The sequence below is a fragment of the Podarcis erhardii genome (genome assembly GCF_964252035.2).
Source record: "Podarcis erhardii genome assembly, chromosome: 8".
NCBI classification, from domain to species: Eukaryota; Metazoa; Chordata; class Lepidosauria; order Squamata; family Lacertidae; genus Podarcis; species Podarcis erhardii.
In genome coordinates, this window is record NC_138499.1 from 60,706,682 (window position 1) to 60,733,852 (window position 27,171).

The window sequence follows — 27,171 nt, forward strand, 5'->3', positions numbered from 1 at the left end:
TTTGAAATGTATATTTGGGCCTTTGATGCAAATATTTGAAAGGAATGAGAAGGGGCAATGCATCTGTTTCATTCCAAGTTGGAAAGTGCACTCAGCAATTTTATTTTTATATCTGTTCCTTCCCTTAAAATTCATAGTGTATGGCGATGGCAGGTTGTTGTGTAGATGGAAGAAGGGTGCAGAACAACACTGAGGGAAGTTCCATGTGAATGTTTGTTAGTAGGATGTGGTGAAAATTTAAAACTGAACTCTTGATGGAGTGTAGACTTATTAAATCTCCAACATACAAGGTTAGGTTTGGCAGATAGACCAGGGCACTTTCTAGAAACCCTGAGTTATTGCTTTGAGAGGCATAATGGTCTGCTCGCCTTTTCAAAATATTTTGCTTTAGTAGTCCAGGAAGAGCTACAACCCAATATGTTGCATCTCAGTGAAATACAATCACTACTCATCATTATAGGTTGTTTTAACCTGACTTCCACTTGCTTTATATTCCTTGCTACTTCTTTCTTTGTCCCCTACAGGTCACTGTACTTTCATATGCACATTTTATGTGTACTTGTGTTGCTGGTCCTTCCAATCAGATCTCAAAAACACATGAAAAGGCAGCAGGTTCCCATTCAAGGCACGCACAACTCTGACATAAACGAGAAGACAAAATGATACCTCAAAAGGGAATTGTCGCTCCTCTTCTGTGAGACGCTGGAAAAATGGGTACGAGCAATACATCATTGCAGTGGCTTAATTTAAGAAACTTTTTAAATGGACAGAAAGGAAATGGACTGATTACCAGTTAAGACTTGTTACTGGGTAATGTTTACATCCTTGATGGGCGAAGATAATATATTTTTTTGTAAACTAAAGAGAATAATGGAGTGTCTTTAATGTATTTAAATTCTTGCACACATCTATCATCTCTTAAAGTTAATCTTAATTATCCAGTGCTTTTGATGTAGGGGAAAGCTAATCATTGGAGGTTAGCTGTCATGGACTTGCTAGATGCAGAGGAGTGGGGGGGGGGCACTAGCTGGGGAACCCCCAAGGGAAGCCCCAGGGGAAGAAGGCTCCAAGTGAGGGGACTGGTGGTGGGATGACAGCAAGTGGTCAGAGGGAGAAGAGGGAGCAGACTGCGGGGGCGGGGAGGTGTCAGAAGCTGAAGAGGCAACAGAGTTTAGTGAGCTGGGAGAGGCCGTGGCAGAGACAAGTCCTGAGTCAAAGGCAGGAAAGGAGGCTCGGGGGGGGGGGCAAGAGGCAGTGATCAGGCAGGCTGCTGAAGAAGCCAGGGAGTCTCACCCCCCCCCCCCCAGTCTCCCAGAACACAAAGAGGAACGAAGAGGGCAGAGCAAAGAGAGACAAGATGAAGGAGCCTCAGGTTGCTAGGGAAGGTCCCAGGGGAGGAGGATACGTAGGCAAATGTGGGAAGACCTTCACTCCCCACAACTGACTCATTCAGGCAAGATCTACTGGGAAGAGTTGCTGTGCTGACTCAGCCTGAGCTGTTTTTTACTTCTTTGTATAAAACGTTCACTTCACTGACATCTTGTGAGTTATGGCTGACCTGACCCCGACGCCCACCTTGACATTAGCAGATGGGTGCCCTAAGCATCAAAATGTTTTTCTTCCCCCACCCCCACATAAAACGATTAAAGGTGAAAAGTATCTTGTAGTGTGTACCTGTAATTCCCAAATGGTGGGTTGCAAGGAATTTCATGGGTGGGTTTCCTGAATGCACCAAAAGCTGCAAAAAAATTGTGATTCATGGTCAACAGGTGTGGGGACCAGTAGGCCCACATAGACAGTACATCCCTGCAAAAAGGAAATTTACATGGGTGGGTCCTGTTTGGTAAAATGTTTTAAGAATCATTAACCTAGAACAAACAAAGCGCATGCTGAGTGACGGACTAGGCATTAGGAAAGGGAAGATCATGGAGCAGGCTGGCTGTGGTTGCCCATACAGATATAAAATCAGGTATAGACTGTCTGAGGTGAGAAATGTGGGCTAGACAGGGTTTGAAAGAGAATTACAGGCTTTTCCAGAACACTTCCTGTTAGACCTGTTTTCTATGCTGAGCTTGGGTGATTTCTCCCCACCACCACCACTGCCACTGAACTCCACAATCTTTTCCTGATACTACAAACCTTTCAAATGTTGCCTGCATTCATTATTTCATGATAGCCGAACAAAGATGAATGACTTTGGCACTTGGAAAATAACTCAGGGAACTTGGTGCGAAGCACTTGACTTAACCTTTTCGGAATATGCTTCCTAATATTCAAAACAATGCTTTTAGGTTTTTAAAACGTAAATGGTTAATCCTTGTTCTTTCCATTTTTAAATAATATGTTTTCTTTATGAAGGGAACGGTATAAATTTAAAATTAATTGAACTGATGCAAACCTCTTGTCCTGTAAGTTTGCCTCCTTGTCCCATCTACTCTTAGCTCATAAGTGCTTCCCTCTGTCTGCCCAACTTGTCACCTATAACCTGTCCCAATTCAGACAGCCTACTGAGCCTCAAGGATGGAGTGCCCTGGTAGTGAAAGACATGGGTGCTGCACCTGTCTACTACTTAGGCGCAATGATAATCTTTTTGCCCAAGTGGGTTCCACATTACACCCACACTTCTGTTCTTTTAAATTCCTGTTTGGCTAGATGCTTCAGAGCTGAATTTGCTTTGATAGTTTTGTTTTGTTTTACAGTGGGAAAGGTATTAAAATTCTGTATAAAGTTGAAGGATGAAAAAACGTTTTCCAGTTTCTGGTTGGAAAGGCGAGGGGAAGCTCTGATCTTAATGAGCTCGACTTTTCCAAATCAAATGATCAATGTGAGAGTAGCATTAAATCACCTTTTAAAAGGTGCAAGTGAAGCAGAATGCCTTGGGAACCAATGTTGCTGCTGTCTGTTATCACTTAATTGCTGTTTGGTCATATTATGTATTTATTTGGGACATTTTCACCCTGTTCTTCAATCCAGGGATTCTAAGCGCAAATCTTTGTAAAGCTTTTTAAAATAAATATTATTATTTTTTAAATCCAAAGAGCATTTTTTGAATAATTATTTATTTGAGTATTTATACCCCTTCCTTCCATTATAAGAACACTCAAGGTGGATCACAATATATGAAAAATAATTGAAAAGGTAGCAACAGAATAATTAGTAAAACCACGGGGCCTTCCTAGAGATCTAAGATTCTGTTTTATGGGTATGCTTTATTGATTGTTTATTAAGTTTTTATTTTTATGTATGATTCTTAGGTATAATTTATGTTCATGTGTTTTTGTCTGGCTACAACCTCTGTTTGACTGCCTTATCGACAGATTTTATTTACTCAAGCTAAATTTCCTCAAGAGTAGTCTCACTGAAATCAGTGGACCAAACTTAGCCATGCTTATTAATTTCAGTGAATCTACTCTCAGCAAAACTTAGTTGACTTCCCCCCCATGGCCTGGTCTATGCTTCCTTTCTGCTGCAGCTGCAGTCTGCCTTTGAACTCGCCAGTTCCATTTAGGTCTCCTGGCTATTTGCTGTTGATAGACAGCAAATTTATTTGATTTGTCAGATCCTTTTAAAAAGGGATCTATCTAAATGCCACAAGTTTAAAAAGCTTCCCTTTCAAAAATGTGACTTCTCACATATTGGGGAAAAGAGCTGGCTTAAAAATAGCATATGGTACTGGTGACATCTAGTGGCCACTGCCGCACACTTGTCCAATCTACGTTTAGTTTTTGAGCTGATTTTAATAATGCGAGAGGGCAGGGAACTGGCAGCCTTCCAGATGTTTAGATTCATAGAATTGCAGAGTTGGAAGGGATTGTGAGGGTCATCACCTTTCGTCAAATGCAGGGCTTGAACTCATGACCCGAGATTAAGAGTCTCATGCTCTGCTAACTGAGCTTCTATTAGGCTTGGTCTCCCATAATCCTTGGCCCACAGATTTCCCTGCCATGGATAAAGGAAATGCTTCTGTTTTTGTGTGGTTGGGAAGCAACAGGAGCAACTCTGAGAAGGGTGTGGAAAAGCAGTAAAGGAACACAACTTTCTGCTTGTCAGCCAGCAAATCCTATTGTCAGAGTTTCTGCTCTTTTTTCCCCTTTGGATCGACAAATCTCAGGGGGAAAGACTGGATTTATCCTCAGGAGTTGCCAGTTGCTGACCCCTAAAACAAAATTGAAGGACTCAAAATCATTCTTGGCAAGAGGTAGTTTCAGACTTCACCCTTTTATTCTGTTTGGATTTGAGCACCTTTCCAACACAGAAAGGTGAAAGCGTTTGGGGGTTTTTAAGTTTGGAGAAAAAGGTAACTGAAGGCTGGGATGTGATATGATCTAGTTAAGATCCCTGCATTTGGACTAGATGACTCTCAGGGTCCCTTCCAGCTCTAAAATTCTATGATTCTATGCTAGAAGTTCATAACATTATTAGCAGAGTCATGAAAGAAGGGACAGAGAGAAACTCGCCTAGCTTTTACTCTTGTTCCCACATTGTGATGCTGGCTGCACAATGCCAGAGGAACCTAGGAAATCGCCTTTTACTGACACAGCTGGTCTGTCTAGCCCAGTCTTGTCAACACTGGCAGCAGCTCTTCAAGTTTCCAGGCAGAGGTCAGCCCTACCTGGAAATGCCAGGGATTGAACCTCAGACCTTATGCTTGCAAAGCCATATGCAGTAGTACCTCAGGTTACAAACACTTCCGGTTTCAAACTCCGCTAACCTGGAAGTAGTACCTCGGGTTGAGAACAGAAATCGCACGCCAGCGGTGCAGCAGCAGTGGGAGGGCCCCATTAGGGAAAGCGCGCCTCAGCTTAAGAATGGTTTCGGGTTAAGAACGGACCTCCGGAACAAATTAAGTTCGTAACCCAAAGTACCACTGTACTCTCTCATGAGTTGCATCCCTCTGCCTGTTTACCTTATGATGCATGAAAGTGAAGATGTCTGGGCCTGTGTTACCTGCATGAATTGAGAATAAGCCCCCAAAACATCAGAAAACAGGCTGCCCTGTTTATGAAGAAAGAGTTGACTGCTGACCTTTGCTATGTGCAAGGCAGAGGGTGTTCAATGCAGACCTTCACGTGAATGTTATCATCAAGCAATCTCATTCCAAAGTCTGGTCAAGGGAGAGGAGCATCTTCAGGTTCTGAGGCGGTGTGTAAAGGTAGGTTCCCTAGCAGTGGACAGCTTAGTTGGTTAGAGCATGATGCTGATAACACCAAGGACGCAGGTGTGGTCCCTGTATGGGACAGCTGTGTGTTCCTGCATTGCAGGGGGGGCGGTTAGACTAGGGTCTCTTCCAACTTTACAATTCTATGATTCTATGACCAGTCTTGGCTGTAGGAGATGAATTGGAGAAGGAAGGAATCCTAGGAGCTCTTCCAAGAACTGGGACAGCAAGGGGAGAACTTGACACTTCTCTGCTTTTCAGACCCTTCCATGACAGGATGGTGAACAATGCTGAGTTTATGGGTGGAAACTCATCTCTGGAATGCTGTTTTGTTTTGTGCCCAGGGCTTGGTATATATAAAACTGCAGTGCAGTGTGTCCATTCAGCAGGAGCCTGGATGGGTGCCTGGAGGGGAGTGGCTCTCATACCATTTTTTGTTTTATTTGCAGTATTTATATAACATAGTTCTCTGGGTGGCTTTCAAAGAAAATGGTGGCATGCAATTAAAAACACAATACCAGAAAATAACAGTTTGCTGCATAATTGGGGTTCCCCCCCCCAACCAAAGCAGAAAGGGAGACAACTGAAAATATAAAGTGCACTATCATTAAAAGCAACATTGAAAGGTGAGCAAGACTTGTGGCAGGCACTCTGCAGCTGGGATGCCACCATCAAAAGGGCCCTCTCCCTGGTCACCCTTTCCCTTATTTCACTTGGCAGAGGCACCCATTTGGCGGACTGGGGCCTGCTGAAGAAGACCTCCGGATACAGACAGGTACATGTAAGGTAAAGTGATCTTTTCAGTCTCCTTGTCATAATTTTGCTGACTGCAGCACAACTTTCTACAAGGTACTTTCTACTCATTCCTTTGAGTTAGGAATGGACGAATCTGTCAGTTCTCATTTGTCTCTGTTCCTCATTTTTCCTGTTTCATTTTCTGTGTATTTTTGCATGCGTTTGCAATTTTTTAAAAAGAAGAAAAAATCCTCATGAAGGTGACTAATAAGTAAAATAAGTGGTGATGATTTGTAAAGACCCTTTCCCCTAGCATAACTTTTTTTTTTTGTACAGGTTTTTTGGTGGAGAATTGCACCACAATATTCAGAGAAGTGTGAATTTCATAAATAGCTACATTTTGTTTTGTGTATTGTTTTGGGAAGTGTGACTTAACGGAGGATCACACTGAAATATAAATCAAACTAAATTTCTCCCCCATCCTTGGCTACAATTCCTGAAGTTTTCAAGGACCTCTTGTGATAACGGCAACTCCCAAACTCTCTGAAGTTTACTTACCCCCTCCCCCCCAACTCTGCATTAATTTGTGCATCCCTCTTCTTCCTTTTTTAAAAATAGATTCCACCATGTTTTGTTTTATCTCGGATCAGTCATGGTGAAGTAGAAATATTTGCTAGAATATTTTAAGATGTGAAACCACTGCTATGATTTCAAGGAACTTTATAATACACTCTGGGACATCTTCCAAAAATCCTTGTGTGTGGATAGAGATTTATTTTATGGGAAGTGATTATGATGTTGCTATGAGATTAAAACGGTGTCTCAGCAGCTACTTCAGATAAATGCTTGCTTCATCCTTGCTAAAACATTGCAGAATAATGAATAGTAGCTGTTTTCCTAAAGAATAAAGCATATGGCTGAAAGCAACTTGACATATTCTCCCTAAAGAGCATGGAGTGCAAAGAGCACAGCTGCCTGGAGGGTGGAATTGCTTTTGTTTCTCCCGTTGAGCTTTTTGTTGGAGAATTTGGAACCATAATTGGTTGCTTATAATCAGCCTACTGGCTTGGATCATAAAATAGGTTAATGTGAGGAAGTTAACTAGAAGGAAAGTTTTCCAGCCTCTCAGTCAAATTTTGGGCCATTAACCTCTCCTCTAGAAGCCCCCTTGTACCCCATTCCCCATTGTTCAGGAGATAAGTTTTTTTAGGGGAGTGTGTAGGGTGAGGGGAGGAGATGGGAAGCTTTTCCTTCTGTGAACTTCGGTGAGTTACCTTATTGTAGGAATTCAACATGGTGCTAAGGAGGTTCTGCCAGCACATCCTGCCCTCTCTTCCACCTGTGTGCCGTTCTATGGTTTCTCCAACCTACCCTGAGCCAATTGGGTGGGGGCCTTAGGGCAGGCATAGGCAAACTCAGCCCTCCAGAGGTTTTGGTACTACAACTCCCATCATCCCTAGCTAACAGGACCAGTGGTCAGAGATGATGGGAATTGTAGTCCTAAAACATCTGGAGGGCCGAGTTTGCATATGCCTGCCTGAGCAGGAGGGCAGCAGGCAAAAACCCCCTTTGTGCTAGCGGAAGACCTTGTGCTTTCTTCTGCTGGCAGGACTCATTAGATGAACTCAGCCCAAAATGTGGCAACAGAAGAGGTTTTAGGGCAGTGCAACCAGTTCCCCCCTCCCCCTACTAGGCGCCGAGCAGAGAGAGTGCCCACTGAGGGTGCCCACCTGCCCGCCTACAGGAAAGAGGCAAGAGGGTTCTGACAGGGTCCTAGAGTCCTCCCCCCTCCTCCCCAAAACCTAGTTAGCACTTGCCCAGCTTTGGGAAGGAGGTGGAGGTGCTCTGAGACCCTGCTAGAGCACTCACAGCTGCTTCCCAAAGTGCAGCACAGTACAAGGAATAGTGGGCAAATTTTGGCCTCCCTCAAGGCGCCATAGTACCAAGTCTGCCCCTGGGGCCAACCTACCTTTTTGTCGCATCATGGTGTTTGTGGGGTGGGCTCAGAGACGATGATTGCTGGTCTCTGTGGCATTGCTCTGTCAAGCCAGCTGGATGTAAATATGGGTAGGCCCAAAGAAGAGTGGCATGGCGGCGGTGGGCAGAGGACACACACAGGCTCTGATGTTGCATTAAAGGCGGTCTGTGTTAGAGGAGAGCAAATTGACCGTAAGCATTACAGAGAAGGGCTTGTCTTGGTGAAAAGCAATGAGTTCCATTGCACAGTGTAAGACCTGCTGCATTGTCATGTTGACATGCTCTTAGTAAGCATCAAATCCATTTAAACTTGAGCACATTATTTCATATATGAAGGATGACCATGATGATGAAATATTGGAAGCAGGAAGGGAAAAATATATGGCCTATCAGTTCTTGTTGAACTTCAGCTTCTGTCAGCCACAGGCAGCATAGCCCGTGACCAGGGCTGATGGGAGTTGCAGTCCAAAATATTTCTGTTGTCCAAAAACATTAGCCACCCCAAGGATTCTTAGGTTTATGTGACCTATTTGTTGAGGGTTGTTCAACACTGCAACTGCATCTATAAATCTGCTTTGGATCAGGCAGGACTCCTATGATCTTATACATGCATCCATTTTATACAGCCGCGGCTCAATTAATGAACAGTCATCTTTTCAATCTCTGTAGAAATCCGGAAGCAGTTGACACTTGGGCTTCTGCCCTAGGCACTGTGGTCATCTGCCAGGGTTGGGGTGGGGTTGAGGGAGCAGAACATTTCTGCTGCAATGATCAATTTTTCCTACTTTGTTTGAGATTTTATTTCCCAGTGGATTAACGTTTCAGGGCAGCATCGCAGGCGGAGGGCAAAATTCAATTAATTGAATATGAAATATTTATAACCCTGCTCTATATGTCTATCAGAGAAAGGTCCTTAATAAATCTTCTCATTAGAATGGACTAGTGACTCATGCCTCTCTGCTTCTGTAGTTGTTCGGAATTTAAATTCAATTAATCTGCTGTCCTCGTGAATATGATTTAATTATTCGGAGGGGGGAAACCGCTGCATTCGCAAGATAATGACACATAGGGAGAGGACAAAAAAGGAATACCCTCTTTTCCCTTTAACAATGGCGGCTAATGCCCACCAGAACTGGTGGGGTTGTTAGGAGTCTGGGGGGATGTGGCCAATGAGCAGGTACAGCCTTGTTGTTCTTGTTGTGTCTCCACCCTCCTCCTTTGAGAAGTTACTATGGAAACTTAAGGATTGGCCTCTAGGCCCAAGGTGCCCTAAACTGGCTCTAGATATAGTTCGCTTGCAATTCCCATCAACACCAGTCAGCATGGTCATTGATCAGGAATTATAGGAGTTGTTGTACAACAACTGGAGGGCCCAACAATGGAGAAGGCTGCTCTACAGTAAAGATTCCAGCATGTGCCATTGGTGGGATATACTGTGCATTTGTATTACTGTTCAAGGGTGTGCAAAGACATTTGGAAATAAGGAACAGAACCTGCAAACTTTGTTCCTTCTAAACCTTGTATGTGGCGCAGCTGCCCTGTTGTCACTGAGTTGGCAACTTTTCTGTAGCTGTGTTTTTAACTGTAGCTTAGTGTGCAGGCACCAGCAGGTTATCAGGGCGGCCCACATTTTTCTAGCCAGTTGGCAACCCTGTTTATTGCCAGGTTGCTTCCCAGGCTTTCTGTTTACTTCTATCAGTGGCTTTTCTTGAGTTCAGCTGCCTTTTCCCATTCCTAGTATACCAGCCAGCTTATCCATTCAGTTTTGTTTTCATTATGCTGACGTCCTATGGTGTTTCAAATTGAGTGTAATGTTCCCTCCCCTCAATTTTAGGCCCCTTTAAGGCACTTTTGCTCTGCCAGCTCTGGTAAACTGGTGTGTGTTGTGAATCCAGAGAACAGTTTTAGCGAATGTGTAATGGCATGCAGTTAACTGCTTTTTAGGCCATATTCATACCATTCATGTAAAGCGCTATGATACCACTTTAAACATCACCGGTTCCCCCAAAGAATTATGGGAGCTGTAGCATGGTTAGAAGTCCCCTATTCCCCTCCCAGAACTACCGTTTACAGCAGAGCTTTCCAAACCATGTGTCGCGACACGTTAGTGTGTCGGCTGCAATGTGTAGGTGTGTCACGCAAACGCTCCCTGTGCTCCTCATGGGGCTGGAAAAGGGTTAGTTTAAACTAGTTTGCTAGTAAATCTGAATTACTGTGTTGCGAAATGATGCATGTCTAAAAAGTGTGCCGCTAACATGAAAAGTTTGGAAAGCTCTGGTTTACAGAGTGGTTTAACAATGGGTCCCCCTTTACGGAGAACTCCGAAAACTGTCAAGGGGAATAGTGGCCTCCTTAGCATCCTTAAACTACTGCTCCCAGAATTATTTGGGAGAAGCCATGATTGTTTAAAGTAGTACCATAGTGCTCTAATGTGGCCTTAGTCTGCTGTCTGTTTTAGTGTTGTCATCCACCACCTGCTTGGTTTCTGTGAATGTGTTAACAAGCAACAACCAGCAAACTTTCTAGTTGACCCTGCTATCCTATGGCCCTGCCTGGGGTGGTATCCCAGGGGCCATAGGATGCTTCTGAACACCGTCTCTGAGGTGCTTTGACCTCTGGGAGGATCCAGTGTTAGATTCCCCTTCCCCAGTGCTGTGACACCTTCTGCAACCTGGACCCTAGCAATGCCAAGAGGTAGGGAGTGGACCAGGGAAGAAATGGAACGTAAGGATCTATAACCTTCCCAATTCCCTGTCACACACCCAAACTACAAAATAAATCACACCAACTCTAGAGCTGGTTTTGTTTCAGCTCTCCCTACCCTCATCTGATAAGAGGTAAACCACTGGAAAAAGGACAGGAGAACAAAAGTATTCCTCTGCTCCAATTTCTACCCTGTCTGCAAGATCCCAACAGAGTGTTGGAGGAGGATAAGGTGAATTAGGCATATCCAGTTCCCCTCCAAAATCCAATACTTGTAGCCTAAATTATTTTTAATTATTTTGTAATGTTTAGCTGAGTTATAACAATATGGCTTTATCTGCTGTACATTTGTTGTCTTTTAGATAGTTGTTTTGATTTTATCTTGATTTTTATGCTTGTTCTTCATTTCATGCATTTTATGCTTGTTCTTCATTTCATGCTTTTTATGCTATCTTGTGAGTGAGGATATGTATCCTGAAAGGTGGCCTATGAACACTTTAATAAACTGCTTAACATTTCTGGAACACCGATCTCTAAAATGAGGGCTAGAAGCTCTCATAACGACAAGTATGCTCATAATCTGAGATGGCAAACTCTTCCGGATACATGAAATAAAGTGGTATTTTATGAAAAGCTATGGATTTTGGCTGGAGAGTTGCTGGAATTATCACAAATGGCTTCTGACGTTCAGAAGCCATTAGAGATTATTATGGGCAATACCATTTACAACATCCCCTCAGTCACGAATTCACTAGATACTATTTGGCAAGCTACTACCTCAGCCTTGCTCCAGCTTTGCCTTTATGAGACCACTGTAAAGATCAGTGAGAAAATGGCTCTCTTCAGATGACCTGCTAAACCATGGCTTTTCCTATCATAATAGGAATGAGCCCTGTGTGAATCTTGGGCTTTCATGCTCCCCACCCCTCGGCACTTTTGCTTCTGTTTTTTTATTAACTGCAGTTTAGAGTTACAGTACATTCAAACCTTAAAGTGTGGTTTTAATCCTAAACAAGCCATCTTTATACTTTGTTGGTTTGAAATTGGCTTGGTTAAGTTATAGTTAAGTTTAGCCACAGTTTGCCAGATTTCAACAACACCGGCAGGGTATGCACAGGTTACCAATACAGTATACTACTGAGCCCAATACAATATGTTAATGTTAACTTATAATGCCCTAAACAACTTAGAAGCCAAATAGTGGAATACTTTCTATATCAGCCTGCTTATGTATGGAGATCTGTCTGCAGAGGAGACCCTTCTTGTTGCCCTGTGGAACATCCCATCAGATGTCAAAGAATAAAACAACCATTTGACTTTTAGAAGGCAGCCCTGTTTAGGGAAGTTTTGAATATTTTATGTTTTATCGTGTTTTTAATATTCTGTTGGGAGCTGCCTAAAGTGGCTGGGGAAACCCAGCCAGATGGGTGGGGTATAAATATTATTATTATTATTATTTTATTATTATTATTATTATTTGAAGGCACCTTCAATACTTGGTTTCTGGCACCAGTTCCCAATTTATCTCTTCAGCTGGACTTTCAGAAAAGAAAAGATTATTCTGACTGAGATCAGCTGCATTTTAAAAAATTATGGTTGTGTTTAATATAGGTTTAAAAATGCTGGTGGGTCTTTCTTGCTTTGCTGTACTGATGTCTAGATGGTAAATGGCCCAGTAATCATAACTTATGAAGGGCAGTTTGGACAACAAATGAAAAAATTGTGAATTACTCAAATGCAGGAAAGAGGAGTAGAACCTTGTAAGTTGCCCCAAGATCGTTAGAGGAAACTTGGGACATAAATGTAATACAAAACAAATGCCCCAGGGTTAATCCCTGGCATCGAAAACTGGTGAGCCCTGATGACCTCTGCTAAAAATTAAGCTCTGAAGACTCTTCACTTACCATATTTATTTGAATGTAATGTGCCACCCTTATTTTCGTGATGTAATTTAGCAGAAAAAGGTGCACATTACATTCTAGTAAATACGGCATTTATCCTTTGGTGGAGCTGTGGAAATAATTTATTCACTCTGACTACAGTGTTACCTGGGCTGCACTCTGCCAAGGTATTTTACAGGATGACATTTCTTTGGTATGAATCCTGATGTTGCCTTCTCCTTTGGATGCTAAAAGGGAATCACCTCTAAACCATTTAGTGCTTTGATTTTCACATGCTGGCCTAATACTCATTACCTGCGAATTCTTTGAAACCAGAATGTTTCTAAGCAGCAGCTGAACCATCAGGGATGGTTGTGAATTGCCTTCTTTTATTTTACATTATTCTTTCTCTCTCCTTCCTAACATTAGGCTGAAAATGAAAATACCTCTTCAACCCTAGTATTATTACCCCTATAGATGGCACCTTTAATGTGTACTATTCATTGTCATAATAGCTGCACCTGTGTGGAGCAAGCATATTGGAACTGCAGCAGCTGTGGACTGTAATTGCAAAGCATTGTTTTCTGTTTCTCTCTGAGTGTGTGTGTGTGTGTGTGCGCGCACACACACACACACACACACACACACACATGGTTGCACTGCTGTGAAGATCCATTTATAATTATTCCTTCTGTAGGGCTCCCCATAACTATGATTACATGGTATGTAGGGCCAATGAAAAGGCGTGGAATTAGGGTTGCCAAGTGACCAGGACAAGACCACAGACTGCATGCTAAAGATGCAGATAAAAAGCTGGCCACTCTGTAAAGAATGATTTGCTCTGCTGATCAGTTACTTTTAAGCAGGTCAGCAAGCGGTATCAGAAATGTTTAATTTGTTGGTTTGTTTCCAGTAATTTAATTGTTCTCCTTCATCATTGCACACAGCCCTGTTCCTCCAGGCTCTACTTCCTCTTTCTTTTCTGTGACTTACTTCCAAGAAAGGCTCTGATTAAAAAAAAAAAAACTGCATTGCCCCACCTCCTCTCTTATGGCAGGTCCTTAGACTCATGCCACTCCTCAGCTCTTCACTTGCTTGGCTCACCATCCCAACAAAATGGCCCCCTTCTCTAATCCCTATCCTGGCTCCCCCTCCAGGCTCAGATGAAGTTAACACCTCTGGTGAACAAAAGAGGGTAGGCAATTTTGCTCACATATAAAGTCATCTTTACCTCCTCCTTCTCTGCAGGCTATGGAGCTAAACAATGGGATGACTTCTACCTCTTCTAGAGGTATGTTTTCTTTGATGAAAACAGGGACATCCTAAGGACAAGTGTGACATTCTGGTGTAGCAAAATTAACATTTGAGGCTAGCTCAATAATGGCTACCAAAAGGATGGGGCCTGCTTTATATACATAGCTATTATCTGTTAAAGCAATACATATGCATAAACTTCCTCCAATCTAAAGTAACAACACAATACTAATTATACCATGTATGGTCTTTCCTTCATTATCTATTCATTAGGCAAGGAAACAAAGGACTCTCTTGTCAAAAGTAGACACTTAGGAATGTTGTTTACAACATTGGGACTAAAGCTGTTCCTAGCACAAGATAAGGCACAAGGCCTCTAGCCTGGCTAGTTAGCTGAGGTCTCTGTTATGTACTGAAGTTCTCACCCTGGGCCAGCAGGGGATACTGTAGATAGTTATGCAAATAAGGGATCAAAAGTGAGGTTCAGTGATTGGATAGTTTTAGAAAATTGTTACAGATACGTTGTACTGGAGCTCTATATAAGCAGGCTGACTGAATCCTTCAGTTCAGTTCTGTTCTGGCCTATGAATAAACAAGAGCTGTTTGAAGAATTGCTGTGTCGTCTGATATGTTCACCCACAACTTAACAGTCTCTATGGGCATCACTGGGATCAAATCAGAAACTGGGATGGCTTCTGTAAATCCAGGACTTTCCTTGGAAAATAGGGACACTTGCATAATCTGCCCAACAGTTTCTGTCTTCAGCTGCTTTTCTTCCACTATTCAGTGTATCCAGAGGCATCCATCGTAGATTCTAGGACATTCATTCAGCTCTTTTCTTACATGAACACACACAGAAATATTCATGCAGGTTGGCAAATTAGTATAATTTGGAGAGGGAAGGAGGCAGGCAAGTGAAAAAGACACCAGGGCCTACTCCCGCCAACTGCCCTGTGGGGAAAATTTTCAAGAGAGCAAGAGATAGGCAGGCAAAATTCTCCTCAGAGCATGCTGCAGGTGACCTGTTGCCTCCCCTCATGGGGCCATTGATCATTGTCCTATGGGAACGAGTCCAGGAGAGACAGGAAAATATAATCTCAGGGCCTCCTCCTGCTAGACTCTCTCCTCTGCCCCCATGGGGCCATCTGCCCCCAACTACCCTGTGGGAAGGCATGGGCCAGAGGCAGTTAAAATGGCTGCTGTCTCCTCAGCAGCCCAACAAGCAATCAGTCAGAACAGGTTGTTGCTTGTAAAGAGGTAAAGGCTTTCTGGGAAATGGTATATAATAAGCAAAAGAAAATGTTTAAAAATACTTTTGTTAAAAAACCAGAAGCCTTTTTACTGGGTATAGTGGGTGAAGAGAAGATAAAAGACTGTTTATGTATGCAACAACTGCGGCAAGAATTGCTTTAGCCCCAAAATGGAAACAACAAGAAGTACCAACGAAAGAAGAGTGGCAGATGAAGATGATGGACTTTGCAGAACTGGCGAAACTGACAGGAAAAATCCGAAACCAGCATGATCAAGTATTCCAAAAGTACTGGAGTAAATTTATATGATATCTGAAAGATTATTGTAAGCAATTAACATCACTAGCAGAGTTGTCTGAAGACTTGTAATGAGAAATCTTCTATTTTTATTTAAAATGAGCTATTTTGTAATGAGTGTAATTAGAATTGAAAAACGTACAAAATGCAATGATACAAAGGTTAATTTTGAAAGCCATGAGGTGGGAGGAAAGGAAGTTGATAGGCTCTAAAGAGCCAAAGCAGTAAAGTGTATAATGATGATGTGAATGTATAATATTAAATGGAAAATAAATAAAAATTGTGTGTGTGTGTGTGTGTGTGTGTGTGTTTGTGTGTACAGGTTGCTGCTGAGTAAGGGCAGGGTTAAGAAGAAGCAGAAACCCTCTAGTGTGAGACTTTATTTATAAGTCCAAGGGAAAGAAATGAAAGAGCTTTTTCTTAAAAGAATTGATGCAGGGAGCAGCAAGTAATATGTGAGGTGGTTGTGGGGTGTGAAACTAAGGAAATCTGCTATAATCCTTAAACCATGGTATGCCAAATGCATGCCACATGGCTTAGTGGAATATAATTGTTTTAGAAAACCCCTTTACACTACTAGTGATTAGGTGGAAAGCAGGAAAACTCAGATGTTACCTGGACAGTGAAAATGCCATGTGGTTCATACCGTCGAAATGCTGGAATGGCTAACGTACAAGACAAACTTTGACACGGTGTGGATAAGCCCTGACTCCGGAAGGTGGAGATTGTTATGAGTTTGCTGTCCCCTCAGGATGAGCTGGACTTCTCTGGACTGACAAAGAAACACAATCAGCTGCTGCAAGAAGCAAGGACAGCTGTATGAACTCTGAGGGAATGGAGACCCTGTTCCTGTGACAGAAGAGTCCAAATGAACCATTATAATTTGAGACTGTTATGATTTTATTAATGCCTCTTCAGTTTACTTACAAACTGTCTTTGAAGCATCTGTATCCTGACAAGCAGGATATAAATAACTGTAAATGAATAAATAGTCACTATAATAGTCCAGACACATTAAGAAAGAAGAAAAATCAGATGCAAGCAACTACTGCCCATTAGATCTTATCCTTTTTTATTATTATTAATTTTTTAGAAAAGTTTTTCTTTTACAAATTTAAATAACACATACTTTCCAATATAATACATAAATTCTTTTAGACTTCCCCCAGCTCCCTCCACAATCCTCATGATTTTAAAATTTAATTCACATTTCCTTTACAATTGTATTGCTAGTTAGTGAATCTTTACAGCTCTTTCCCCTCTTACAACACCCTTTCTCCTCACAAAGCCTCTTTAAAACCGACTAGCGTTGTCTGTTCATCACATATATTTTCCAGATGAATCGTAAACTTTCTCCAGTCCTGTATGAACTTGTGATCCTTTTGGTATCTGATTTTTCCTGTCAGTTTATCTAATTCAGCAAAGTCCATCAATTTCCGTCTCCATTCTTCCAATGTTGGTAAATCTTCTTGTTTCCATTTTTGAGCCATTAAAATTCTTGCCGCAGTCACTGCATATTGAAAAAGTTTATAATCACTTCTATTGATCTCGCTTCCTGTAATTCCTAACAAAAAGGCTTCTGGTTTCTTCACAAACGTATATTTAAACATCTTTTTCAACTCATTATATATCATTTCCCAGAAGCCTTTTACTTTCTTACACTCCCACCACATATGATAAAACGACCCTTCCTTCTCCTTACATTTCCAACATTTATTACATGTCTTATACATTTTTGCAAGTTTAACGGGAGTGATATACCATCTATATACCATTTTCATGATATTTTCCTTTATCGTCATACATGCAGTGAATTTCATATTTTCCTTCCATACCTTCTCCCAATCTGTCAGCTGTATATTATAACCAAAATCCTTGGCCCAATGTATCATAACCGATTTAACTTCTTCGTCTTTTGTTTGCCATTCCAATAGCATTTTATACATTTTTGACAAAACCTTATAATCATTATTTATTATCTCTTTCTGAAATCTAGACTCTCCTTCAATATATTTCCTCTCTTTACAATCCTTTTTAAACATTTCATTTGTTTGGAAGTAGTGCAACCAATCATATACATATTTTTTAACTTGTTCATATGGCTTCAATTTCCATTCCCCCCCCTCTTTAATTACAATATCTCCATAAGTCATCCAATCCTCTCTCATGTTTGTCTTTTTAACACTCATGACCTCCAGTGGGGATAACCAATGAGGTACATTTGGTTCCAAAATATTTTGGTACCTATCCCATATTTCTATTAGGGCACCTCTAAAAATATGATTGGCAAAACTTTTGTGAGCTTTCTTCTTTCCCAACCATAAGTAGGCGTGCCAACCAAACCTGTTGTCAAACCCTTCCAAGTCCAATAACTTATTATTTTTTAGTGTTATCCAGTCCTTTAACCAACAGAGACAAGATGCTTCATAATAAAGTTTCAAATCTGGCAGGGCGAAGCCACCTCTTTCTTTCGCATCAGTTAGTAACTTAAATTGTATTCGTGGCTTTTTGCCCTGCCAGATATATTTGGAAATCATTCTTTGCCACTCTCTGAAGATCTTTGTCCCCTTGATTATTGGAATCATTTGAAATAAAAACAACATCTTTGGAAGCACGCTCATCTTAATTGAAGAGATTCTGCCCCAAAAAGATAATTTCATCCTACTCCACACTTCGAGGTCTCTCTTAATAATGTTCCAAGTTGTCACATAATTGTTTTGATATAAATCAATATTTTTTTGAGTTAACCATATTCCTAAATATTTTACTTTTTTCGCCACTTCCATCTCTGTTTCTCTTTAGATCTTATCCAATCAGTTCTTGTCATATTGTGACTTTACTTTTCAGATTGGAAGTTGAAGTTAATAAAAATATTGTTGCAGAAAAGCAAGGGTTTTTTAAGTAAAGGTATATTAAAGCATTTTTTAAAGGGCCGTACCACCACCCACCCCTTCACCATCCCTTTTACAGATGGCAAATATGTGTGTGTGTGTGTGTGTGTGTTGGAGATATTTTTGTGTGTGGACTTTTTTCAACACTTCCTCTTTAGCCAAGCAAGTCAAGTGGACACTGGATATAAGAATTGCTACTAACCAAAAACATGCCAAAATATTGAAGTAAAACCTGTGGTAGTTCTGCCATTTTGCCATAGTGCACCGTAGCTGTTCATAATGACCGCTCCCTGCATAAAACGGGGAGCGCCCTTTGAGTGGATGTGCGCAGACCCTGGATCTGGAGCAGCTCCATCAACACAGGCTTGGCTTTGCCTTCCCCCAGGTGGGATACCTGGAGGTCTCCGCCTACCTTAGTCAGTTGTCCAATCCCGCCTGGGGGAAGCGTTGCCAAGGAGACCAGGCCAGGTAAGGGAGGGACTACCTGCCCACATAATAGAGGGAGGATCTTAGCTGGGAATCCTCACTTGGCTCCAGAGCTTCTTCCACCCTACCCACCCTCAGTTAAGTCTTATTTTGCAGGTTAACTTTTCTTCACAGGTATGCGGGCATGGCTATGTCAAGGTCGCTGTTAAAGGGCCGGAAAGGAATTCCCCTGCATTGGCAGGTTTTGCCTTTCCTGTAGAAAAACGTCACAACTTTGGCAGTATCAGGCTTTGGGCGGAATCCTTTAGTCTATCATCTTCTTTGTAGTGGAGATACCAGGGTTCCCCGTTAAAGGGGTTTCTGAAGGGAGCCTTTGACCGTACTCCAAGAGGTCGTCATTGCTCTCCCCTGCGGTGGCGGCGTAACGGGGGTGGCTATCTCTGCTTGAACATATGTTCTCCAGAGCCAGCCCACCCCCACCCCCACTGGATAACCCTGATGTTCTCTAGGTCCCCTGCTGGGACTGGGGAGGGATAACACCCAATGCCTGAGCCAAGGTCTACCCACATCTGAAATATAATAAAGTTGTGCCCAATTTAATCCCATAGAACGTTGATTTGAGTCATTATTCCACATGGTGGGGGGGGGGCTGCCGGGATCTGGGGGCTCCGCCTGTCCACGCCATATGACCTTGCAAACTTTGGCTTGTGCCAGCTTTAGGACAATGACTGAGAGATGGGGGTTTCAAGCAATGTTATTCTCTGTGGGTAGGGCAACAAGTGATGTGAGCTTTTGATCTGCTGTGATAAATCACAAGAGAGCCAGTATGGCATAGTGGTTGCTGCATCAGACCGGGACCTGAGAGGCTACGATTCAAATTCCCACTTAGCCATGAACCTCACTAGGTGACCTTGGGCCTGCTGGGATCTCATCCTAACCTACATCACAGGGTCGCTGTGAGGATAAAATGGAGAGAGGGGAAAACCACATATGCCACTTTGATCTCCTTGGAGGAAAGGCAGGATATGAATGTATTAAATATATTTTAGTGAGCTTCAGCTTTGAGACATTTTGTGCACCACTGGCAACTGTGTCTGGAAGTGTGAGGAGAATTCATTTTGCTACCCAGACGTCTGAGAAGATATTGCTCATTTGAGTGTCATGGCATCCATCTGTGTCGGAAGAATGGTGGAGTCTGCCTTTGGAGTGAGGTCAAGGGCATATTATGGGACCCTTTGGGCCTGTTATATTGCTAGGTTTTGCAAACAAGCCACAAAACCTGGCAGCTCTGCAAAACTGACCACCATTTGTGTGTGTGTGTGTGTGTGTGTGTGTGTGTGTGTGTGTGTGTGGCATCAAATGTGCTCCTTGGCCAGGGCACTATTTATTTTAAGGCCAATCCTTTCAGAAGTTCTCAGATGCATCTGCAGGCTCTCATGTGAGATCCACTCCACACATTTAAAGCACAGTCAGCGCACATTTAAAGCAGATGACATTCCCCCAGATATCCTGGGAATTGTCACTCTGTGAAGGTAAAACTGCATTTCCATGGATTCTTTGGGGAAGTCATGTCCTCTAAATAAATGTTGTGGATCTGCTCCAACGCAGAAATCTACTGTTATGTTGTGGCTCTGACACAGGATGGCAGTCTCTCCACAAACTTTGCATGACTGCTGCAGAAAGCTGAATTTCTCTGTGGGTGTAGTTTTAAAATAAATAGATACAAATTAATAAGCGCATAAAATAGGGTTGCCAGGATACCCCAAAATGCAAAAAACCAAAAACAAAAAACCAACCCTCAGTTTTTTTAATTGACTTGCCCAAGATCCAGGACAAAGCGCTGCCTTTCAGAAATTTCACCTTTGAAATCTCTATAATATCTGGGAAAATCCGAATGTATGGAAGCCCTAGCATAACACAGTATCTTGTTCTTGTTCTTTGTTTTGGAGCAAGAAAAAGTTGGAACCATTTTTTTACTGAAAAATGCATTAAAATATTTCAGAGCTGCATATGAACAGTATTGTAGTCCTTTGCGAGTCTTACCGTACTTCACTTCCCACGGAGGGGTGTGTGTGTTTATTCTCTCAGAGGTGCCTATAGTACTGTATGGCAGGGTAGAAATCATTAAATAGATACAAATAAAGCAAAGATGTGTTACACTGTTCTTTTTCTAATATACTTGCTTTTTGAAGCAGCCTGCAAAAACTTTTCAGATCTTTTCCAACCACTGAGTTTTGTGCACTTGTTTTTGGTTTACAAGAACCACCCCCCCTCCAAAAAAACCAACCCTCCTAATACTGGGTGGAATTCGCTTCATTGTTTATTTAAATAATTTATAAGCCACCCATCATTCCAAAAATGATAGTGGTGGTATTTAAAAGCAAAAACAACAAATAAAAACAAAGCAGATAGTTAGAACAGTAGAAGGACATTACACCTTTCTGTAAAAACCACAAGCAGTCAGTATGCCTACAAAAAATTGGGTATTTTGTTTGCATGATGTAGGTGTATCAGTCAGAATGCTGAAATAGACTAAAGCGCTTTTATATTGCGCAGAAAAGAGACAGGAAGCATTATGAACCCTGTAGTGCAGACAGGGGCTGCATCTGAGACACTTGCCTAAGGTCACCTAGTGAGGTAGCACTTGAAGGATTTTTTCCACAGGTATTACTTATTCAGGGATAGTCATGTAAATAAGTGCTGAGTAGCGTGAGCCAATTTCTGGCTCTTGCTCAACGTCCTTCCAAGAAAATCCATGTGGATTTTAAAACTTTGACAAAGATTTACAACTTCTGCATATTATATATTTCTTCCCAGGAATCATTCAAAAATGTTCCAGTGGAAGAAATCTCCTCACCTTTATTATAAACAGGGAGTAAAACACATGCGCAATACAATCAATGATTGTGCATAATAAATATTGGATAACAAATTGTAGAATAATTTCATCTGTGACCTCGGTGAATTTACAAGTTCCAGGATAGCTTCAGAGCTGATCTTTCCTTTGTATGTTCATCGTACTGTATTCAGTGTCCACGCATATTAGTCTTCCACACATATTAGTCACAAAACCAGCAGAGCAGGATTTTGAGAGCTACTTTGTGCTTGCTGACAAATATGGTTCTAATCCTGCCCCTCAAAGACTACATATAGTAGGAAAACAATAGCATAGCTTTCCATCTATACTATCCTTTCCTTGGTCTGATTTTTGCAATAAGAAAGATAATTGTGCTAGTGGATACAGTGTTGTACTTGGAGCAAGGAGATTTGAGCTTATATTTCTACTCTGCCATGAAGTTCTTAGGGTCGTTTTGAGGCGAAAATCATAACAGTTATGTGTCCCAGCCCAATCTCTTTGGAGGAAGCTCAGAATACAAACATAATAACTATATAAATAATCACTTACTTGCACACTAATAGTTAGTGAATGTTGAAGCCATCAACTTTCCTTAATGGTCAGGAAAGCATTAAAATGACAAAGTGTGAGAAAAGTATTACTTACCATTCACTCACAGATAGGTAGCCGTGTTGGTCTGCCATAGTCAAAACAAAATAAAAATAAGGTCCAGTAGCACCTTAATTTTTTTAATTTTTTTATTTTGTTTTGACTATGGCAGACCAACACGGCTACCTATCTGTAACTGGAATTATGGAAGGCACCACACTGAGCCGCATGAAATGGAAGTCCATCAACCTCACCAAGAAACTTGCACAGGTACAGACTGATATCTTCTTTCTTACTAAATGCAAGAACCTGGACATTATACCCAAGGGTCTTAGAATTAAGAACCCTCTACAATCCACGTATCCCACTGAATATGCAAGAAAACTATGCAGCACTTTCTCTAAGAAGCTGCTCAAACATCTGATCAGCGTTCTCTACTCTAAACAGAAGCTAATGGTTTCTGAAGAAGTGTGCATGCACATGAAAGCTCATACCTAGAACTAACTTAGTTGGTCCTTAAGGTGCTACTGGAAGGAATTTTTTTATTTTGTTTTTACCATTCACTCATTAGTTATTACCACTGCCTGCAATTCGCCTTTCCCCCCAAATGTTTTGCCAGATATATTTTGTAAACCATCAAAAATTACAGGGTCCTCTACCCCTTCTTTTCCCCATACTGGAAATATAGCATGAGATCATATTGGTATCGCATTGTTTGGGTTCTGGTGGTTGCAATATTCTGTAGGCCAAAGTCCTTAAAGTGAACATGGTTCACTTTTTATGCACAGTGCAAAAGTCAAGATTTAATTGATGAATTGACAGGATTTATATACCACTCAATTGACAAAAACCTCAGCTAAGTGGCTTACATAAAACCATAGAAAATGTTCATTAAAAAATATAGATACACTCAAATTTTAAAAACAAGTAGATGTAAAATTTATAAAGCCAGCAGTTTTAAAACTCTATCAAAAGAGTTTATGAAACATTTCCTGGCTGAAGTTATCAGCCAGTTATAAGCTTCTCTGGCTTTTATTTTGCTCAGCAGTCCTCAGTTTCATCCACAAAGCCCTGGTGGATTACAGAAGCAGAGAAGGGTGAACAATTGGTTGAATGACACTTAAATGATTGTTAAATGAAGCAGATTTTTCTAGCTGATAACATTTATTTCTCATTAGTATCTCCTACATTGATGTTGTCCTACAAGGTAGAGGTTGGCGCATGAACTGCACATAGGCATAGGGTCGAATCCAATGTTATGTGACCAGGCAACCAGGCTCTGTTTTCCTCTATTTCGCCCCCCTGCCCCCCACAGCCCACCTCACATCAAATGAGATTTTGAGGGTTCACAGAGGTCTGCAGCCGGGAGCTGGAGTCCCTTTGTGTGTGTGGAAATCCTTTCCACTTGCTCTTGAACAACTTTGGATACAATCCAATGTTCTTTTTTAAATGCTCTTGTGACCACAGAATATTATAAAAGCATTTCAAAATAACACTTTGGTTTTCATTCAACATTGTCCATGAATGGAATGAAGTCTTGCATACCTCAAATACTATATCCTGAAGGCCTTTCAAATCAGGGTGGTGTGGTGTGGGGTGTGTGTGTGCATTAAGAGCACATTGATTTTGATACAGTCTGCACATCTTTCCTCGTGGTATGCTGGTGAATATTGCATCAGTGCTCTACGTATTGTGCCAGGTTTGCTATGCTCTGGCCTTGGGCAAATGCAATACTACTCCCAGATGATGTAGTCACTGCCAAGGTTACTGCAGTGAAGAAATAGGGACAAGGGGAAATAGAGAGCAGGATCAGAATCAGAATAATATTTATTTACACCAGTCACTAGCCATAGCAATAAAATGCAATGTACTGAAGATAGAGCTAAAAACTTAACTATACAAAATACATTCTGGAGGTTTACATCAAGAATCAAATAATAGATCTTATTCTAATTGCCCCTGCTAAAAAAGTTTGCAGTTTTTGCTGTCACCTGATTATCTTGATCCGCTGGAAGAAAGGACACAGTAGCAATGGTTGAGCAACCTAGTATTAATAGTAGTAGAGGGGTGATAACCTCACTCCTCAAATCTTTAAAAGAGTGCAAGCTAGAAGCACATGGCTACTGATTCAATACTGCCATCTCCAAATGGACATGTGTTTTTTCCAGCAGATTTTTTTGAAATCGACCCTCAAGTACAGCTGAAGGCAGTATATTTAATCTTGCGAAAGTGAAAGCACGTCTGTATTTTTGAATTGTTAAATTTTGCAAATAGGGTGCCAATGTATCAACATGACTAGGTGGAAAATAATCATATGATGGGCAAAATTTTCTTAGCGTTGCCAAATTATTTTGCCGCTTGATATCATATAGGTGCTGTCTAATTAAATTGTTTGCTTTACTGAAGCCCAGTGTTAATAACGGTTGTGGTGATAAACCACAAAAGTAAAGCTTTTGGTTGACAATTTTAGTCCAAGCGCTCTCATGACACTCTTGCAATACTAAGGGTAGTAGACTGATGGGGTTTAAGTTTAGCCAAAGCCAATAATTAAATGTCCTACACCAAATCTGTAATTCAGCAGAGGGGAGATTAGCCTCCAAGCGCAATGAAGAATTGGGAACACAGGATGGAACAGACAATTTTTTTTTGCCTTAGGCACTTAGACTGAACAGCTTCTGTAGATCCAAGGTGAGCACTGTCCAAATCTGAGCCCCATATAATAACTGTGCTAGGAGTTTAGCTTTAAACACTTCAAGTGCTGATGGTATGTGATTGCCACCTTTTGAATGGAAAAAGCATGTTAGGGGGAAAAGAGAGACAATCCAGGATCAGATCAGAAGCCAGGATGGCTTTTATAATTCTGGTTCTGTCCCTGGAAAATTGGGACTCTTGGAGGGTATATAAATCTTGCATAGGGAAGTTATATCTCCCAATGCTGTTTTGTTTTGTTTTTAGAAAAAGAGGTGTCGGAACTCACCACGAACACTTCCATTGTTCTCTTTTAATGGCAATGGCACCCACCTGAGAGGTGCCTGAATTGAGTTCCGGCAAGTTCCGGCTGGGGAAAAAACCTCTACACTGGTAAAATCAACTATCTTTGCAGTATTTTGGCTCAAATCCATGCACATTTTGCAGAGTAGGGCAGAAGCCTAGTTGCTTGTTTTCTGACAAACTCCACACACATTTTGCATTGCAACACAACAGTTTTTGCACATAATTGTCTTTGATGACAAATGCAACACCAGAATCAGCCCCGTCTGCATTTCTCATTTTTGTTGCTGCCTGAAGATTGGCCAGACCCCGTTCACTTTTCACTCTGTTGCCTCTTAAGAAATCTGTGAGAAGCAACAACAGTCTCATTAGAGATGCCCATATTTGGAGTAGGCAGAACTGTGGCTCCCATTTCCTTTATGTTTTCACAGTTGTCGAAAGCATCTAAAAGAGAAAATTTTAAAATAAGGAGCTCAGAGATCCCCAAAGGCAACAACAAGTCATTTTGGGGAGACAATAATCCTAGCCTAAAAAGCTGAGAACTGTTAGCTGTTGGGGTTTTTCCAAGCATTTAAGGCTGTAATATAATGAATGCCATGGGGTCTGCTTCCAAGTAGGCATGTATAGAATTGCACTGTTGTTTGGTGCCATGCGAGTGCCTTCTAGCAATGGGCAGATCCATCTATTTCCATCGCTTGTCAGTACTGCATGTGCCCAACCACATACATGCTCCAGTCTGTTGCTGGCTGTGTGTGTTTTGCTGTGCAAAAATAGGGGAAAATGCATTTAAATTGTATGTATTTTGTACACACTCTTTCCTTAAAATATTCCTTCCTGTATGCATTTAGCCATGAAAGAAAACACATCATCTCTGCATTGCTGTGCACTGTTCTGCATAGCTGATTTGTTATTCTGGTTCTGGTTATTTTGTGGGTTGTTTTTAATTTTTATGATTTTAATTGTGCATTGTGTTTAACTGAATTCTTCTATTTTTGTAGCCCACCCTGGTACCATTTGGTGAAGGGTGGGCTGTATTATAATAAAATAATAAAGAAAAGACACATCACTGTATGCATTTTAAAACAAATGCTGCATTGCAAAAACAAAAGACCACATACGCACCCAGAGATAGTAGCATTCTAATCCACACACGTATATGCTGAGGACCAGCTAATAAGATAGCATTTGGAGCAAATTTCTCCTCTACCTCGTGTCTTCCTCCTTATAACTTGTGCTTTATGGTAGCTCCTAGCCAGGAATCAGGAAGAACAATAATACAAATTGTCTGCTGCCAAGGCTCTGTGGAACCCTTGCTCCTCACTTGGCACAAGAAGGGGTTGGATTGCAGACTGAAGCACTAGTCTGGTCACAGGTCATACATAACATTGTGGGGCTGGTGCAGCCTTCTTATAGCAGGATTGCTTTTCTGCAGGGGAATGCCTCTTTGCCACTTACAAAAAGAACGGGAAGTTCTTTATTGGGTGAGACTTGGCTGGGATGGATAGGGAGTTATCCTTACACTTATTCACCTGTTTATTTGGATTTTAACATTTGTTTATTTGCCTTTTTAAAAGGCTATCACAGACAAATGCCTTCTGTAACTCTTGTCATACTGGTTTAGGGTAAAGGGTATTGGAGTTTAACATCATCTGAAGGGCACAATGTTGACTTCACCGCCATAAGGAAATCCAGACATATGTGGTCATCCTTAAAAGACTCTCCAATGCATTGGAATTCTGCTTCCTCTGTAAGTGGTTATATACGCAATTAGCCATTAAATAAAGGACCATACTCCCCAACCCCAACATTTGGTCTCTGTTTTCATACTTTGTGAGTATTTGATGTAATGAATTTCTGTATTTGGGGGGGGGGGATGTTTGAAGAGATGTGGATATATGCTTTAGGTATGTTTTTATTATAGAGGAGACACACCTCTGTGAAATATTTTTTTGTTTGTGCGTGTGTGTGTAAACTAATTGTTCAGAAATATTACAAACCGAATCTTTAAATAGAGTTTTAAACACAATTACAGCTAACCCTCCCCAACCCTTTACAGCTACTACCAAGGTTGTGCAGCCATAGTGGAAGAGAAGTGGCATCTCTTGCTGTTAATAGCATCTAAGTAGAACCAGTAGGTGCCTATGACGGCCGTACAACAACAACA

At 41.4% G+C, this 27,171-nt stretch overlaps 1 protein-coding gene and 1 long non-coding RNA gene across 4 annotated transcripts in view; one reads left to right on the top strand and one right to left on the bottom strand.

The window, feature by feature from the left end:
- The window catches only part of LOC309348368, a 28,011-nt gene extending 13,912 nt beyond the window's left edge, over positions 1 to 14,099 (bottom strand). The window contains exons 1-2 of the long non-coding RNA XR_014159357.1: positions 12,622 to 14,099; positions 7,863 to 8,036 (exon numbers count right to left, since the gene is read on the bottom strand). This is a non-coding gene — a long non-coding RNA (uncharacterized lncRNA). The remainder of the gene's footprint in view (positions 1 to 7,862; positions 8,037 to 12,621) is intronic.
- MBOAT1 (membrane bound glycerophospholipid O-acyltransferase 1) overlaps positions 1 to 16,316 on the top strand; it is a 41,558-nt gene extending 25,242 nt beyond the window's left edge. For 2 of the 3 annotated variants that reach the window (XM_081873421.1, XM_081873422.1), the window contains one exon: positions 525 to 3,037. In XM_081873421.1, coding sequence (XP_081729547.1) covers positions 525 to 663 — 139 coding nt within the window. In that variant the 3' untranslated portion in view covers positions 664 to 3,037. Of the gene's footprint in view, positions 1 to 524; positions 3,038 to 16,005 lie in introns of those variants that run through there. The other variant, XR_014159338.1, reaches the window with a different exon arrangement.
- The last annotated feature ends 10,855 nt before the right edge of the window (positions 16,317 to 27,171 follow it).